General features: G+C 43.0%; 2 protein-coding genes across 4 annotated transcripts; one reads left to right on the forward strand and one right to left on the reverse strand.

Annotated features, from left to right (window-relative positions):
- The first annotated feature begins 4,744 nt into the window (after window positions 1-4,744).
- Window positions 4,745-6,287, forward strand: junba (JunB proto-oncogene, AP-1 transcription factor subunit a). Of its 2 annotated transcripts, XM_058380150.1 has the most exons (2): window positions 4,745-4,925; window positions 5,189-6,287. In XM_058380150.1, exon 2 carries the CDS (start codon window positions 5,230-5,232, stop codon window positions 6,070-6,072), a length of 843 nt encoding a protein of 280 aa, XP_058236133.1. In that variant the 5' UTR covers window positions 4,745-4,925; window positions 5,189-5,229; the 3' UTR covers window positions 6,073-6,287. The 2 variants fall into 2 exon arrangements, with proteins under 2 accessions (XP_058236133.1, XP_058236132.1); XM_058380149.1 differs by having other exon boundaries at window positions 4,745-6,287.
- A 3,662-nt stretch (window positions 6,288-9,949) lies between these two features.
- On the reverse strand, window positions 9,950-15,784 carry prdx2 (peroxiredoxin 2). 2 transcript variants are annotated; one of them, XM_058380155.1, is made up of 6 exons: window positions 15,651-15,784; window positions 14,021-14,139; window positions 13,183-13,336; window positions 12,024-12,146; window positions 11,814-11,944; window positions 9,950-10,346 (listed from the first exon to the last, which is right to left on the reverse strand). In XM_058380155.1, exons 2-6 carry the CDS (start codon window positions 14,121-14,123, stop codon window positions 10,264-10,266), a joined length of 594 nt encoding a protein of 197 aa, XP_058236138.1. In that variant the 5' UTR covers window positions 14,124-14,139; window positions 15,651-15,784; the 3' UTR covers window positions 9,950-10,263. The 2 variants fall into 2 exon arrangements, with proteins under 2 accessions (XP_058236138.1, XP_058236140.1); XM_058380157.1 differs by having other exon boundaries at window positions 14,021-14,142; window positions 15,651-15,768.
- Between the last annotated feature and the right edge of the window lie 997 nt (window positions 15,785-16,781).

Genomic DNA, 16,781 nt, shown 5'->3' on the forward strand with positions numbered 1-16,781 from the left:
AGGATAGATAGATAGATAGATAGATAGATAGATAGATAGATAGATAGATAGATAGATAGATAGATAGATAGATAGACTCATTGATTGACAGATGGACAGACAGATAGATAGATAGATAGATAGATAGATAGATAGATAGATAGATAGATAGATAGATAGATAGATAGATAGATAGACTCATTGATTGACAGATGGACAGACAGACAGACAGACAGACAGATAGATAGATAGATAGATAGATAGATAGATAGATAGATAGATAGATAGATAGATAGATAGATAGATAGAGACAGACAGACAGACAGACATAGATAGATAGATAGATAGATAGATAGATAGATAGATAGATAGATAGATAGATAGATAGATAGATAGATAGATAGACTCATTGATTGACAGATGGACAGACAGACAGACAGACAGATAGATAGATAGATAGATAGATAGATAGATAGACTCATTGATTGACAGATGGACAGACAGATAGATAGATAGATAGATAGATAGATAGATAGATAGATAGATAGATAGATAGATAGATAGATAGATAGACTCATTGATTGACAGATGGACAGACAGACAGACAGACAGATAGATAGATAGATAGATAGATAGATAGATAGATAGATAGATAGATAGATAGATAGATAGAGACAGACAGACAGACAGACAGACAGACAGACATAGATAGATAGATAGATAGATAGATAGATAGATAGATAGATAGATAGATAGATAGATAGATAGATAGACTCATTGATTGACAGATGGACAGACAGACAGACAGACAGATAGATAGATAGATAGATAGATAGAGAGAGAGAGAGAGAGAGAGAGAGAGAGAGACAGACAGACAGACAGACAGACAGAGACAGACAGACAGACAGACAGACAGACAGATAGATAGATAGATAGATAGATAGATAGATAGATAGATAGATAGATAGATAGATAGATAGATAGATAGATAGATAGATAGATAGATAGATAGATCAGCCACACGCTGTAAACCTTATTCAAGGTAAAGAACTTAATTCTACAAACTGACGACTTTCTCAAACCGCCTCCTCCTCTGTTGCCGTAGCGACCTGTAAAATACAACCTGATTAATCAATATTAAAAACCAAACATATTTTCTGCTAGCATGCAGCAACCTGCTAACGCGGATCCTTTAAAGGTGCTAAGCAGACGCAGCAGGCATGAGCCCGACCCCTGGGGTTACCTCCAGTCCCGCGGCGGCTGTGAGCTCGTGTGGGTGTGCGGAGCTTTGGCAGCTCGCCTGCTGTGTACTGATTCAGCTCACATTAACATATTCAGCAGACTACTCCAGTCTTTCCCTCCTCAGGAACAGGTGTGGTGTCAGAACCGTGCGCTAGCTCACTCTCCACACACACAGGTGGGGTCTGTTTTGGTTTCAATGCCCTCACCTGAAGGCCTTCGCCGAACACACAGCAGTGTAGCGTAAGATATAAGAAGAGATAATGTTTAACACTCAGTCAGTATTGTTCTGGGTATTGAACTAAAGTTAATACACTTACAAAAATTAAACTGATCTGTTGTCTTATCTTCCATTAAAGTGTACTCAAGACAGCAGGTCAACTTTCATTTTTTAGATCTGGAGTGTCATAAATGCTTAATATACAGAATATAAATATATAAAATATTTTTTTAAATATTCTCCAAAACTGACAAGATAATTTTTATTTATTTATTTATTTTTTACTTACTTCTTCTATATTTATTTTTATTTTATTTTATTTATGAATTAGTGAATATTAAATATTTTAATTTCCCCTATTTTACTCAAATCTTATTTATTTCACGGCTCATTTCTGTCATTTTCCTTTTTCCTACGTTTCCTTATTCCTTTATGTTTCATTGTGCCATATATAAAGCTCTCTCTCTCTCTCTCTCTCATTGGTATTGGATTTGCTGCATTTATTATTATTTTCCCAGCTCAAACCCTTTATAGAAAATGCGCTCAGAACTAAACAAACTTGAACTCGAGGCCGCTTGCCTCCGTTGTCCTCCACACCTCCTCGTTCTTTTCTCTCCATCCTACACAGTGGAGGAGATTTCATAAGCCGGCTCAGATGGCCCTTCTTCTGAGCAGAGAAACTGAGGTACTAAGGCCATAAGGGGACAAATAACACTCAGGCGATCGCTTCATTATCCGCGAAGTGCACGATTAGGCTGAACAAGAGCTTTTCTTTTCAGTGGATTGAAATGAAATGCTTCAGAAATGACCCTCTGAACTACCAGGTATATTATTCATGTTCAGTTTTTTTGAAAAGAGTATAAACACTGGATATTATATATATATATATATATTTTTAGCTCAGACCCAAATGAGTTTAGTATAAAATCGCGTATATGTCTGTATCGTTCATACACACTCACTAATCTGTACCTTTAAATCTTCTTTGTTAGTTTTCTACTCATATATATCTTTCTCAACTTTTAGACTTTTATAGATTTCTGAAGAAGAGGTATAAGAGTGATAGACAGAAAGAGAGAGACAGACAGCTAGGCAGATAGACAGGTAAATAGGCACAGACAGAAGGATAGATAGACAGACAGACAGACTGACCGATTCATTGATTGATGGACGGACAGACAGACAAAAGAGGCCGATCAGGCATAACATTATGACCACCTGCCTAATATTGTTCTTAATATTATTCTGACCCCTTTCTATCAGAACCAGCATTACCTTCTTCAGCAATTTGAGCAACAGTAGCTAGTCTGTTGGATCGGATCACACGGGCCAGCCTTCTCTCCCCACGTGCGTCAGTGAGCCTTGACCACCCATGACTCTGTCACCGGTTCACCACTGTTCCTTCCTTGGGCCACTTTTGATAGATTCTAACATCAGCTTTGAGGATAAAATGTTGACTTGCTGCCTAATATATCCCACCCACTAACAGGTGCCATGATGAGGAGATCATCAGTCTTATTCACGGCTCCTCTCAGTGGTCATAATGTTATTCCTGGTCAGTGTATATTAAACTCCACTTTTATAAATAAAGGTTGTTAAATGGTTGTCACGGTGAATGACGACCGAACAAAAGGTGGTGGGGGGGGGGTCTTTTAAGAACCGTTTACTGAAATGTTATTTGAGGAACCAAAGACGGTTCTTCAAAAATGGCATCGCTGTGAAAACCCCTTTCTGTTTCGTCCTGGCACGTTTATTTTAACTCATTATTTACATTCGTATGTATATATTATGGCCGACGGAACGGTCCTCGCTGTGAGCATGGTTTGGATTAAACTCACTCAAACCAGGTGCTATTAACAATAAGAGCTCGATATTAACAGAGGGGACTGTGGTTTAGTGGTTAGCATGTTTGCCTCACACCACTGGGGGTTAAGGGGGTTAATTCCCGCCTGTGAGGGTGGGTACACTCTCCCCGTGCTGTAAGGGGTTTTCTCTGGGTGCCCCGTCTTCCTCCCCCAGTGACAGACATGTATTGTAGGTAGCGTCTCTGATTGGCCGTGAGTGTGTGACCTTAGCACCCTGGGCTTAGACTCTGGGTTTCCCATGATGCTTTGTTGTATTATGTGGGACAGAAATTGTAAGGAACTCAATCATAAATATAAGAACCTTATTGTGGTGTATAACAGAATTTGCCTCATGAATCCCAAAGAATTAATAAAAATGGTTCTTCACTGATTATTTAAGGCTTTGACGCTATGATAATGAAATGTTCTCCACTTAAACACAGCCATTCTGTTGTAACGTCTCAGAACGTCTCAGGACCAGGTTCTACAATGTCTGAGAGGGAAGGATTATATAAAGAGCAACTTTGGTGTCAGAAATCTTAATATTAGTAGGTGGAGCGCTGGTGCAGTGGGTAGCACTGATGCCTCACAGCTCCAAGGTTCCTGGATCTATCCTGCGCTCGCGTTATTGTGTGTGTGTGTGTGTGTGTGTGTGTGTGTGCGGAGTTTCATATGTTCTCCACGTGCCTGTGTGGGTTTCCTCCAGGTTCTCTGGGTTTCCTCCCACCTCCCAAAATCGATGCTTGTAGTTCGATTTGGCTGGCGTGTGTGTGTGTGTGTGTGTGTGTGTGTGGTGCTCTGTGATGGACTTGCATCATGTCCGGATCCCTGACACTGTTTTACGGAAAGAATTATGAAATATAATCATTCAGTTAAGCATAAATTATGGAACGTTTGACTGAATTAAGAACAACAATTGAGGTATTCTAAAGCTTTTAGAAGAGAAATGGATAAACATGTTGTTTTAAAGCACTCCCCATTTGTTTTAGAAACTCTACAGAACATTAAACACGTAAACACTGCTGTTGTTGTCACCTATAATAGAAGAAGTCGGGCTTCCTCACCTCCTAAATCCCAGAGCTCTGTCTCGAGCCAGCTAGCCACCTCAGCTTTATTTATAACTCTCAGTCAGTCTGCTCTGACCATAATGCCGAGCTGATGTTATTGTCATCGGTTTTCTTTTCCTCCCTTCTTTCCCACCCGTGGAGGGAAACTTTGCTAAAAGTGCTTGTTTTGATGTTTGGCTTAGAGTAGTTTTGTTTTGTTTTGTTTTGTTTTTTTTCTTTACAGGCGGTCGAGTTGCGTCTATGGAAACGAGACTACGCGAGCGAGCACTTCCAACCTTGTTTTTAATTTCTCGGTATTTCCTGGCAACAACGTCATGCATGCGGGGCATGGCCTGTTTCCAGCCAATAGGTGGCGTGTTGCGGGAGCACGGGACTATAAAACCAATCGAGCCAAGGCGCATAAAGTTTAGATACGCGTGCTGCGGAAGGAAGTGCGCGCGTTGACGGAGCGGAGCGTGCTGTAAATAAGTGTATCGGAGGGAGAGAGAGAGAGAGAGAGAGAGAGAGAGAGAGAAAGAGAGAGATTTTGGACATCATTTTCAGCCAGAAAAAAAGGAAACGCGTCTTGGCAACTTGGTACAGTAAACAAACCGTTTTTTTCCTCCTGGAAGTCTGTTTTTTATAGCCTGTTAATTTCTTTTCGTTAATATTTACGGAACGCACGAGATGTTTGGACAGTGTGCGCTATAGTGTACTCTCATATATTTTATATGTACATATATTAATCAAAACGAAAAACAAACAACAAATCCCTGCTCTCTAAATGTGTCACATATCAACCAAAATGGAGCAACCGTTTTATCATGACGACTCGTTTCTCTCTGCTTATGGCACTCCAGACGCCGTGGCCCTGCGCGACTACAAGCTCCTAAAGCAGAGCATGAGCGCCAGCTTTGTCGAGCCTTACCGCAACTTCAAGAGCGACTTCTACCCGGCCGGGAGCGCAGACGCCGGCTCGCTGAAACTTGCCTCTCCGGAGCTGGAGCGTCTCATCGCGCAGAGCGGCGGAGGCGTGATCACAAGCCCAACCCCGGGTCAGTACCACCTGTACGGTCGCTCCATCACAGAGGAGCAGGAAGGCTTCGCGGACGGATTCGTCAAAGCGCTCGACGAGCTGCACAAGATGAACCAGGTGGCGCCGCCGAACGTGTCGATCGGCGCAGGAGGAATTCCCCCGTCCGTGCAGTCCGAGACGCCCGTGTACGCCACGCTGAACAGCTGCAGCCCCAACACTAGCGTCCAGCAGCCCGCCTCGCCTGGCACCTACCCCAGCGCCACCATCAGCTACCTGCCTCACCATCATCAGTACCACCACCAACAGCAGCAGCAACACCACCACCAGCACCACGCTTTCCAGCACGCGCTGCACGCGCCGAGGCTCTCGGCGCTCAAAGAGGAGCCGCAGATCGTCCCCGACGTGCACGGCGCCTGCACGGACGGCTCCCCGCCAACGTCGCCGGTCGACCTGGAGCAGCAGGAGCGCATGAAGGCCGAGCGCAAGCGCCTGCGCAACCGGCTTGCGGCCACCAAGTGCAGGCGGCGGAAGCTGGAGCGCATCTCGCGGCTGGAGGACAAGGTGAAGGTGCTGAAGACGGACAACGCCGGGCTGTCCAACACCGCGAGCCTGCTGCGGGAGCAGGTAGCCCAGCTCAAACAGAAGGTCATGACGCACGTGAGCAGCGGGTGCCAGCTGATGCTGACGCCTAAAATCAAATCGTACTGAGAAGTTCACGGACTCATGGACAAACTGTGTTTATTTTATTTTTTTTATTTCATTATTTTTTTTAAAAAAAGGGTAAACACTGGAAGATTTCTTGATGTTGTTAATGCATTGCAGCACCGAATGAATACGAGCGTATTTTTCTTGTGGAAAACTTTTAATGTGTTGCTGTGTGTATGTTGTTGTTTTTGTTGGTGTTTTTTTAAGCATTTCCTTTATAAATATATTGTTCATATGATAGCAGACGAAATGCATACAAAAGAATAATGAAAAGACTGTCAGTCAGCAAAACTTCATCATCTTTGTGCGAGTGATATCCTATGAATACATTCAGATAAATTATTTTCACTGTTTACGTTCGGGTTATTCCGGATAAAACTGTAAATGTTTGGGTTTTTTTTTTATTTGTATTTAAGTAAAAGTTAAAAAAAAAAACACGCATACCTCTCAGTGTGTGTGTGTGTGTGTGTGTGTGTGGGGTGTGTGTGTGTGTGTGTATGGATCGATCCATACTTCTTAACTCCCTCCACAGTTCACGCGCGCTGAGCGTTAAAGTACGGGCGGTGTGCGCGCAGCGCGTGCTTACGTCAAACACAGAATCCCAAAATGGGCAAATATTTAACATGTACGTCATCGATAGTCGACACTGCCAGGAAACCCCGCCCACACTACCGGTTTAAGAAGAGTTTTGGTGTTTTTTTTTTCTTTTCTTTTCTTCTTCTCGAGCCCGGCTTTGAAGTTCAGTGAATGGGCCGCGTGTGTGAATGGGTGAAAAAATTAGCAACTCGGGAATTTCCCCCGACTCTCGAGTTCCCAAAACAGTTTCGGCGAAATGAAAAGCTGAGATAAAAATAAGAACCGCGGACATTTTCCGGGTAGCATGCACAAAATTAGAGCTATCGCAAGCACAAATGTCATGAAAAGAAATAGCTGAGAGAGAGAGAGAGAGAGAGATATCCAGGTCGCTTGGGTGAAAAGTAGTCCTATTTATAGACACGCGCTCATTTTCACACACTCTTAATCCACCTTTATACCTGTTACTGGGTCACGTGACGCATCCTTAAAAAATTAATAAAAAGAAAAACAAAATTAGTGAATCACAGATTGTCAAAAAAATATATAATATAGCTCACTTCCTATGTATCAGATCTACAATGTCTCTATCTATCCATCACTGTGTGTGTGTGTGTGTGTGAGGAGCAGCAGTGAAAGTAGTGTTAGATCTTTCAAGCACTTTTAATGTAACTGGTCTGATAAAACGACACACACTTTCTTACACACTTGTTAATTATTATTTTATGTTTTTTTTAGTCTAGTCAAAAAAGTCAAACCCGGGCAACGTTTTAAAGATTCACTGAAACCAGCAGAAAAGTGTTGTTTTTGTATTATTTGTCGTTTTCAGGTTTTTCCACAGGCAGTGTAGCGGTGCAGCGGTTAGCGCAGTCACCTGTGTGGAGTTTCACAATCTTTTTCCCCTTGCCTGCTCGGGTTTCCTTTTGGGTTGCTCGGTTTCCACCAACAAGTCGAAAACAGGGTGGATCGCTGATGTTAATATGCCTCGAGGCGTGAAGACGGACTGGCGTTTGGCCTGTGGTGAATTCCTCACCCGAGCGTCCAGGGGTTATGGGAAAGGATCCGGGTTTAAAGTCATCACTGAAGATGAAGAAATGTAAGGAAAAGCATTTCACTGCGCGCCTTTCTGCGTAGACGTTATGTATAAGCAGGTACGTTGTGGTTGTAAGAGAGTCCTGGCTTCGCTCCTGAGGCCGCACTGTGAGGAACTTTTGAGGTTCTGGCTCTTCACCCGCCTCCATTTCTGACCTGACCATCAACTAAACATCACCGAACATCATCTGATCCACCGGGTCAGGGTCAGAGCCGTGCTCAGAAGCTCCATCACACAACTAATAGCCAGCTCCACGTGGTGTTTCCTCAACACTGCTGAGATAAGATCGTTTTAGGATTGTTTACTGGACTGGACATTTTAGGATGCTCCCAAAGTGTAAGATTCGAGCGCAGTTCCTATTTAGGTTTCTTGCTCGTTGTTTGTCGCTTCACCATGCCAATTTCTGTAAATATGGCATGTGACCCATTTTGAGAGGCGCACCATGATGCAGCAGTGTGCAAATAATCCACGCCTCTTCAGACAGAGCTAGCATTAGCGAGCCTAGCGCAGTCTGGGTAACCCCAATAGAGGCATGATCTAGGGCACTTGACCGAGTCAACATTAATGCATGTTTATTGTACAGTTTGTAACAGAGGGCTAGCACACGATGGCCAATTTTGCTTGCACCACAGGCACATCATAGCATAGTCATAGCTTATATCTGTTTATAGCTACAATTAAAGCGTAATGTGAAACAAGTAGCTTCCTGTTATTACTTAGACGATGGCTATAAACAGTCATTCCCTGACCAGCTTCTGTTCTTTTCCTTCTTTTGAAGTTGAAACACATAGCTTGTCATGTTACCGAGAAACCTTCAGAAATAAGACAGCTGACTGTTACAAAGCGCAGAAACTGGAGACTCCTTTTTCAGTGAGTTTTTAAATCTATATATTTTTTAATGTACAGTGTGTACAGGGGTTAAACTGGTGGCTGAGAGCTTCTCTTACTTGCTAGCTTTGTAACTTCACACACTTAAGATTTATATTACAGAAGATAAGAGCATCATTATTTACTGCTGTGACGAGCATGACCTTAACCTCTTCCTCTAGACACTGATCATCAGAAATTAGTGAAATGTCTCCAGCTAGTGGTGAGTTAGGCTCACTGCAGCTTTAATACCTAGGAGAAGGTCTCCGTTTTCCAGGCAACTTTTATTTCTTAGAAGTCATCTGGAACAAATGCGATTCTTTTTTTCCTCCCTCGTTGTCATTAAACTTTTACATCAAGCTTTATATTGTGTATTCGATCAATTCTAAGTCCCTTGCATGTCCTCAGAGGTCCAGGGACTCTGGCTAGAGCCTGAGCTCAGGGGTTTAGTGTCTGTGTGGAGTTTCAAACGATCTCCGCATGTCCAGTTGGGTGGTAAATGACTCTTGGATAAATTCTCCAGCTGTGAGAATGTGTGTGTGAATGGACTGGTCATCCAGACCAAGGCATATTGGACCCGGTTCAGCTCACACCCTGCGTTCTGGTTCTGTACCTGATGACGTCGAGTTCAAGTGGATTGTTTGGCAGGGAGTTCAGGTGATTTTGGTGACATGTGTACACACGTAAACTGATGGAATTTACAGAATCCCAAAGTAGATTTTAGGGAAGGGGAGAGGAGAGTGTGTACGCAGATACACCGATCAGGCATAACATTATAACCACCTGCGTAATATTGCGTTGGTCCCCCCCTTTTTTTGCTGCCAAAACAGCCCTGAGGCATGGACTCCACTAGATCCCTGAAGGTGTGCTGTGGTATCTGGCACTAAGATGTTAGCAGCAGAGCCTTCAAGTCCTCCAAGTTGCAGGATTTAAACGATACTTACAGGACTTAAAGGACACTTTTGATAAGATACTGACCACTGCAGACCGGGAACACCTTCACAAGAGCTGCAGTTTTGGAGATGCTCTGATCCAGCCCTTCGTCAAACTCGCTCAAATCCTTACGCTTGTCCATTTTTCAAACATCAACTTTGAGGACAAAATGTTGACTTGCTGCCTAATATATCCCACCCACTAACAGGTGCCATGATGAGGAGATCATCAGTCTTATTCACCTCACCTCTCAGTGGTCATAATGTTATGGCTGATCGGTGTGTATGTGATCCGAAATGACCACCAGGAGAATAACTGTGGAAGACTTGAATGACAAAAACACACAAAACGAATAGAAGTCATCCCTGAAGGTGTTCTCCAAATGCGATTCCCTATTAAATGATTTAAAAAAGGTTGTTTTTCTTAAACCACCATCTTTATTGGACACTTCTAACACAGCAGGAAGGTTCACACAGCAGGCCTCGATGGTTAGCCAGTACAAAATACTGCATGCTGTTTTATTCATGACAGGAAATAAAAACAGACTTAAATTCAGGTGAGGTAACGGCAGACGGAAACAGGAGTCGTGTTAAATGTCGGGATTCACTCTCTAAGGCTCATAAACAGCAGAAAGAAAAAACAAAACAAAACCAAAAAATCAGAGCTCAGCATTAAGTGCTTCAGTGTACCCCGCTGTCCGAGTCTCCGGGGCAGACGTGAGGAGCGCCTCACTGCTTGGAGAAGAACTCCTTGCTCTTCTGAACGTCAGGGACGATGGTGTCACTTCCAGGTTTCCAACCAGCAGGGCAGACTGCAGGGTAAGAAGAGACAGAAATGAGACACACTGAGGAAATGGAAGATGGAAGTTGAGCTGGAGGACACAGTCATTGCTTGCATCTTCACTGGTAGGAGTTTTATAAGGAGAATCTCAAGCACCAACTCCACAAGTCAAATTTCACAACAAGCTGATTCAAGCAGTGAAATCTTGGAGGGACTGAATAATCAATCGCTGTGGATTTAAAGCCATGTCCACTTTTTCTATCCGTCTCGTCGTCCCGTCCGCACCGAGACGGAAACTTATCTTGTTGAAAACGCTCTCCAAAGTGGATAAATCTGATAACGCCGTTGTGTGTGGACCGTGAGGACGGAGGCTTTCGAAAAACGATGACACGTTTTTAGTCACGTGCACAAATTCAGCTAAGATGGAGTCTGCGTTCTGGCTCAGTTTTGCAGCTTTATACTCCTAAATAAACGCCAGGCGGAAACACAGGTGGAAACGTCTTACGCTTTACTCACGTGCAGTACAGGGACGTGAACGATTCAGACGTTTCAGTGCGGATGACCGACTTTTGGGAAATGATAAGAGAGCAGAGTGATTTTAGACCAAAACACCATTTTCAAATTTATCTGGATTATAGTGTAGACGTAGCCTAAAGGACCCTTTTTGTCTAGATAGATAGGTAGACAGATAGAAGGACAGATAGATAGATAGATAGATAGATAGATAGATAGACAGACAGACAGACGGAAGGACAGAGACAGACAGACGGAAGGACAGAGACAGACAGACGGAAGGACAGAGACAGACAGACGGAAGGACAGAGACAGACAGCTAGAAGGACAGAGACAGACAGCTAGAAGGACAGAGACAGACAGCTAGAAGGACAGAGACAGACAGACGGACAGAAGGCCAGATAGAAGGACAGGCAAATGGATAGATAGATAGATAGATAGATAGATAGATAGATAGATAGATAGATAGATAGATAGATAGACAGACAGACGGACAGACAGATAGCTAGAAGGACAGAGACAGACAGACAGAAGGACAGATAAATAGATAGAAGGACAGGCAAATGTATAGATAGATAGATAGATAGATAGATAGATAGATGGACAAAGACAGATAGATAATATTTTTATATATAGATATACATTGTAAGTGTATTTATGCACTTTATTTAAATTCTTTACAAATGTAGAATTCTGATCACACTGAAAAATGTAGATTTTTACACAAGGTTTTAATAGACGCTAATTTAATTTAAAAAAATCTAATTCAGATTTGAGGTTTATTAAAAACTCCATCCGGCACTTTGAGCCGTTTCAGCCAATCAGCGGTGGAGAAAGGATGCCCCGCCCCCAAAACTAGAAAAAACATGCTAAAATTTCACACATAATAAATAAATAAATGTGATTTAGAGAATCAAACCCCAGCAGTACGGCAGGACTCGGGCACACGTCCTGCGAGTGCGCAGGGTTGCCAGGTTGAACTCACCTTCTCCGTACTTGTCGGTGTGCTGGAAAGCCTGAACCAGACGCAGGGTCTCGTCCACCGAGCGTCCCACGGGCAGGTCGTTGATGGTGATCTGCCTCAGGATGCCCTTATCGTCGATCACAAACAGCCCTCTGCAAGAACAAACAATAAGCGAATGAAGTCGCTGCATTAGATCATCGTGTGCAGACAGCATGAGTGGGAGGTACTCACCTGTAGGCGATGCCCTCGTCCTCCTTCAGCACGCCGTAGTCGCGGGACACGGACTGGGTCAGGTCGGCCAGCAGAGGGATGTTCATGGAGCCCAGGCCTCCCTGCTTCCTCGGGGCGTTGATCCTAAAAAGGAGACGGATGATAAGACGTTCGGTTCGAGTTTGGTCGCCAAAGCCGTAACCATAGAAACAGTTTATAGCTCAGGTGTGAGATGTAAACCGCAGGTGATCAGGACAGTACAGCTGATGATTATAGATTATACAGGAACTGACCTCTTGTCCTGGAAAGAGCACACCTGGTCTCAGTCTTACTTTTATTAATTAATAATTAACTAATTAATAATTACCAGGGATTCTCATTTCAGCGAGTTGCTTCTTCCTAACCATATGCCTGCACTGGTCACTCCCTCGTATTACAGACTGATCAAACTCATGAGTTATCAGCAGGTGTTAATCTTCTAACCTGACACCAGATCAGTAAGGAGTCAGCTTGCAGTCACGTCTGTATTTCAGCCTGGGGGGCGTGGCCTCATTAATGACATCACAAACTTCTTGCTAGACTTATGCCTTTGGGTGAATTTTGTCCTTGTTGGAATCAGGTGAAGAGGACATGCTTTAAGCTCAGCCTGGACGTTCCAGAAGGTTCTAGAGCTAAACGTCCGTTACTCTTCTGTGTGTATCTGCGCTGCTCGTCCCATCGCTCTGCTCTCGCTGCTCTTATCAGGCAGACGCAGGTTAACAGGGGCAACGTTCGATAAGGCTGAAGCTGGTAAATCTTCAGACAAAACACCAGTCCAATGTGCACAAAGGCACGTACACACACACACTATACTACACACACACACTATACTACACACACACACACTATACTACACACACACACACTATACTACACACACACACAAGACAACACTATACCACACACACACTCATCTATACCACACACACACTATTCCACACACACACAATCTCTCAGTACATCCCACTGTATAAAATCTTTGTCATAAGATTTTTCCAGCAGTCAGAACCCAGAACACATGTAACAGATGTTCAGGATGGTGGCTATCAAAAAGCAGAAAAAACACACCATGTGTGTGTGTATGTGCATGTGTGTGTGTGTGTGTGTGTGTGTGTGTGTGTGTGTGGTAGACGCTCCTCACCAGGCCAGGTGACTGAAGTGAGAGTCGGTGGAGGCAGCGAGGACCTCGCAGCCGATCTTACGGAACTCTTCCACGCGATCGCTGAAGGCGATGATCTCGGTGGGGCAGACGAAGGTGAAGTCCAGAGGATAGAAGAACAAAATCACATACTTTCCTGGATGTGGAAAAATAAACAGAAATAAACGGTGTGCGTGTGAAACAGTGTCTCTCTCTCACTTCCTTTTAGTGTGAGAAGGAGATGATATGGGATTCCTGAATATTTATCCATCACATGAATGGACGTAAACAATATCGCAGTTATTATTTTCATAAAGGTATGTCCTGAAGCGTTTAATTCCATAGCAGTGGTTATGATTTCTTAAATAACCGAATAACACACATTTTATTTGTTTATATCCACATTAATTGATTAAGCTTCTCATTTCGGTTACAGCAGCTATAAACAGTCCTCTCCCCACATTATTCTCTTAATTGTAGTCAATAAAAAGCTTATTTGCTTAGCTTATTAGTTTAAGCCTTTTTATAGCGATAATACAGATTATCATACAAATCTGCCTGAACCCACACCTTCGGACCAATCAGAATCAAGCACCGAGCAAGGCGCATCGTGGCTCACTGATCAAGCCGAAGCTCACGTAGACATCCAGGAATTGAGTCTCGATAATTCATAATTAATCCGGATCTTCACGGAAAAGACAGACACGCCTTCTCGAACCTTGCCTGAGGAAACGGTGCATAGCGACGGTTGCCAAGCAGGAAACCCAGAAAATGAAAGGCTGGATCACTCAGCACATCCGATCCTATAAACAAACCCTTTACTTGTTTGACTTCGACGTACCTCTGTAGTCGGAGAGCTGGACATCTTTGAACTGGCCGTCCACCACTGCAGTGACCTTGAACTGAGGAGCGGGATGACCGATCTTGGCGTTTCCGGCAGACATCTTGAGGGCTTGGGTTCTGCTGACGATAAGAGCAGGTTTTAGAGCACAAAACACGTAACGCGCTCAACTTCATCTCCTACCGGCTTAATTAAAATCCCTTTTTAAATAAACGTCACTGATGTTCTGCCGCCACTGACCACAAAACCTAAATATCTCGAGACGAATCACGTTCAGTCTTCAGGTGAAGGTGATATGAAAATTATATGAAGCTATGATGCACATGTAAATGTCGTACAAAAATTCTGTCAATAAACTGACTTCAGTCACTAACAATAAGAGCATGAAAACATGAAGACTTTCCTGTGAAGGAAAAACGCTTGTCATGCATCACTGGCACTGGAGACTCCTTCCCTAAGTTTTACAAAACGGTGTCTGTACCGAAAATCAGTTAGTCTCGGATCATGTGAAGAGTTCGCCCTGTGAAAACGCCGTTTATATAGTAACGATAACCTGTTATGGATGTACATCTGCACTACAGTCAGCGCCAAAGCTAGACACCATTAAATCAACAGCTTCTGACCAATGAGAAGGGAGAATTCAGCAGGTAGAAAATAAACAACATCTGGAAGCACACCGTGGGTCACATGTGGGTCAGGAGGCTTTAGAGGCTTACAGCCAGGAGAGGAATTTTCACTTAAGCCAAAGCTTATTCACAGAGAGAAAATACTCCAAAAGGAGATCAGGGTGGTCAACTTTTCTTTTTTTCCCCTTGATAAAATAACACACACCCTTGACTTTGGGGGTTGTGGAGAGACTGATAACACAGAGCACAATGTTTAAAGCAAGATATCTGAACAAATACAATGTCAAAGCTGTTTAATAAAGTGTGTGTGTGTGTGTGTGTGCGCGCGCACGATAAACAGATAAACTGGGCAGGTCAACAACCCTCGAAACGACACGTTTCTTTTAATCCCAATCGTTTTCGAAAACTCCAGCCTTCTGCGCTGTGATTGGCTAGTGCTATGTGGCCTGAAGCACTATCCAATCACAGGACAGAAATAGGAGTCATGACAACCAATCGAAGCACAGTAGGCGGGGTCTACCCGAATACGGGTGGGAAAAATCTAAGTTATCGTTAGAAGGCCGTCAGGGAGCTAAAACCGCGAAATAACGCACAAGACACGCAAACCTGCTTTTATTGACACACCACAGCTGGTATTTCTATTAAAAGTGCCTGCACGCGCCATTTTATGTTTATTTGATTTCTATTTGTTTTGCTAATTAGCATGTAGGCTAGCCGGGATTAAAAAAAAAGTTACAAGCATGCACACTCATATCAACAACCACGATCGACATGACAAAATGCATGAAATCTGCACGTTTAATATTATAAAATAAACTGAAATTGTATACTAATAGATAAATAAATAAAAAACAGTTCCTGCACTGATTCTGCAGATTCTTTTGTCCAACACTGAGTCGTTTATACTCCAAACCTGACTCATACAATTCCCTAAACTGGTCATTTAAAGCTTTAGATGTGTAAAAATATAAATCAGAGATGTTATGGTGGCATTAAAAACTTACATTTTGTGTTCTCGGACAGTAAAAGTGGCTTTGGACGGATAGAAGACACTCCACTCTCCTTCAATGCACCGGCTGAGGAGGCTGGACTCAACCACGAGACGCACAGAAAATACGTAGGGGGCGGGATCTCTGTCATGCACCATTTGCATAAACCAATCGTAAACCAGAAACAGCCTCGAGAGAAGAGTTTGCATTGACCAATCAAAACGCGAACTGCGTTCAAACGCGAGGTAACGGATTATTGATTAAAAATGTATGAGGCTCGTGAAGCGCTGAATATTATATATTTATATATTGAATATAAATTTCGTATATTTGAATTATAAAGCCTTAATAAACCTCACATTAAATAAAAAATATTTTTTTAATGTGGTGTATTTAATAAATGTACAGTTTTGCCTTTTTATTTATTTATTTTTTATTTATTTATGCTAGCTCTAATTTATTTATGTATGGCTCTAATAATCTCAGGATTATCTGTCAGAAAGTCATCTGTTACACGGGTGGAATGATAAGGACATGTTCCAGACGACTTTCTGACAGATAATCCTGAGATTATTAGAGCCTGAAGTCAAGGTTAAAGCCAGCCTGCTACAAGCCTGTCAGCACATAGACATTAAACAGAACACTTGAGTTGAAAGTATTCAATAGTTATGTCTTGTAGGTCCTTCAAGGTCCCAGAGAGAAATGAGAAACCTTATTGTTGAATTAATGTCAGTGTTTCTTCTTTATCTGAATTTAGGAGAAGGACGTTTGTTGTGTCAGTCGTAGTAAGTCTGAGTACATGTGTGTGAATGAAATGGAGGGAAGTGGAACAGTAAGATTACAGGGTGAAGAGGTGAAGAAGGTACAGGTGTTTAAGTGATTGGGGTCAACAGTCCAGTGTAATGGAGAGTGTGGGAAAGAGGTAAAGAAGCGAGTTCAGGCGGGTTGGAATGGGTGGAGAAAGGTGTCAGGAGTTCTGTGTGATAGTAAAATATTGGCAAGATTCAAGGGGAAGGTGTACAAGACAGTGGTGAGACCGGCCATGCTGTATGGTTTATGGTTTAGTATGGTCAATGAGGAAGAGACAGGAGTCAGAGCTGGAGGTAGCAGAGCTGAAGATGTTGAGGTTCTCTTTGGGAGTGACAA

Source organism: Hemibagrus wyckioides, linkage group LG26 (genome assembly GCF_019097595.1).
Source record: "Hemibagrus wyckioides isolate EC202008001 linkage group LG26, SWU_Hwy_1.0, whole genome shotgun sequence".
NCBI classification, from domain to species: Eukaryota; Metazoa; Chordata; class Actinopteri; order Siluriformes; family Bagridae; genus Hemibagrus; species Hemibagrus wyckioides.

Excerpts from the sequence above, each read along its gene's own strand:
- prdx2 (XM_058380155.1), bottom strand. The coding sequence starts at position 14,123 with ATGTCTGCCGGAAACGCCAAGATCGGTCATCCCGCTCCTCAGTTCAAG. Across the intron at positions 11,945-12,023 it reads GACGAGGGCATCGCCTACAG|AGGGCTGTTTGTGATCGACG; the intron begins GTGAGTACCTCC and ends TTGTTCTTGCAG. Across the intron at positions 10,347-11,813 it reads CACCGACAAGTACGGAGAAG|TCTGCCCTGCTGGTTGGAAA; the intron begins GTGAGTTCAACC and ends CTTACCCTGCAG.
- junba (XM_058380149.1), top strand. The coding sequence starts at position 5,113 with ATGTGTCACATATCAACCAAAATGGAGCAACCGTTTTATCATGACGAC.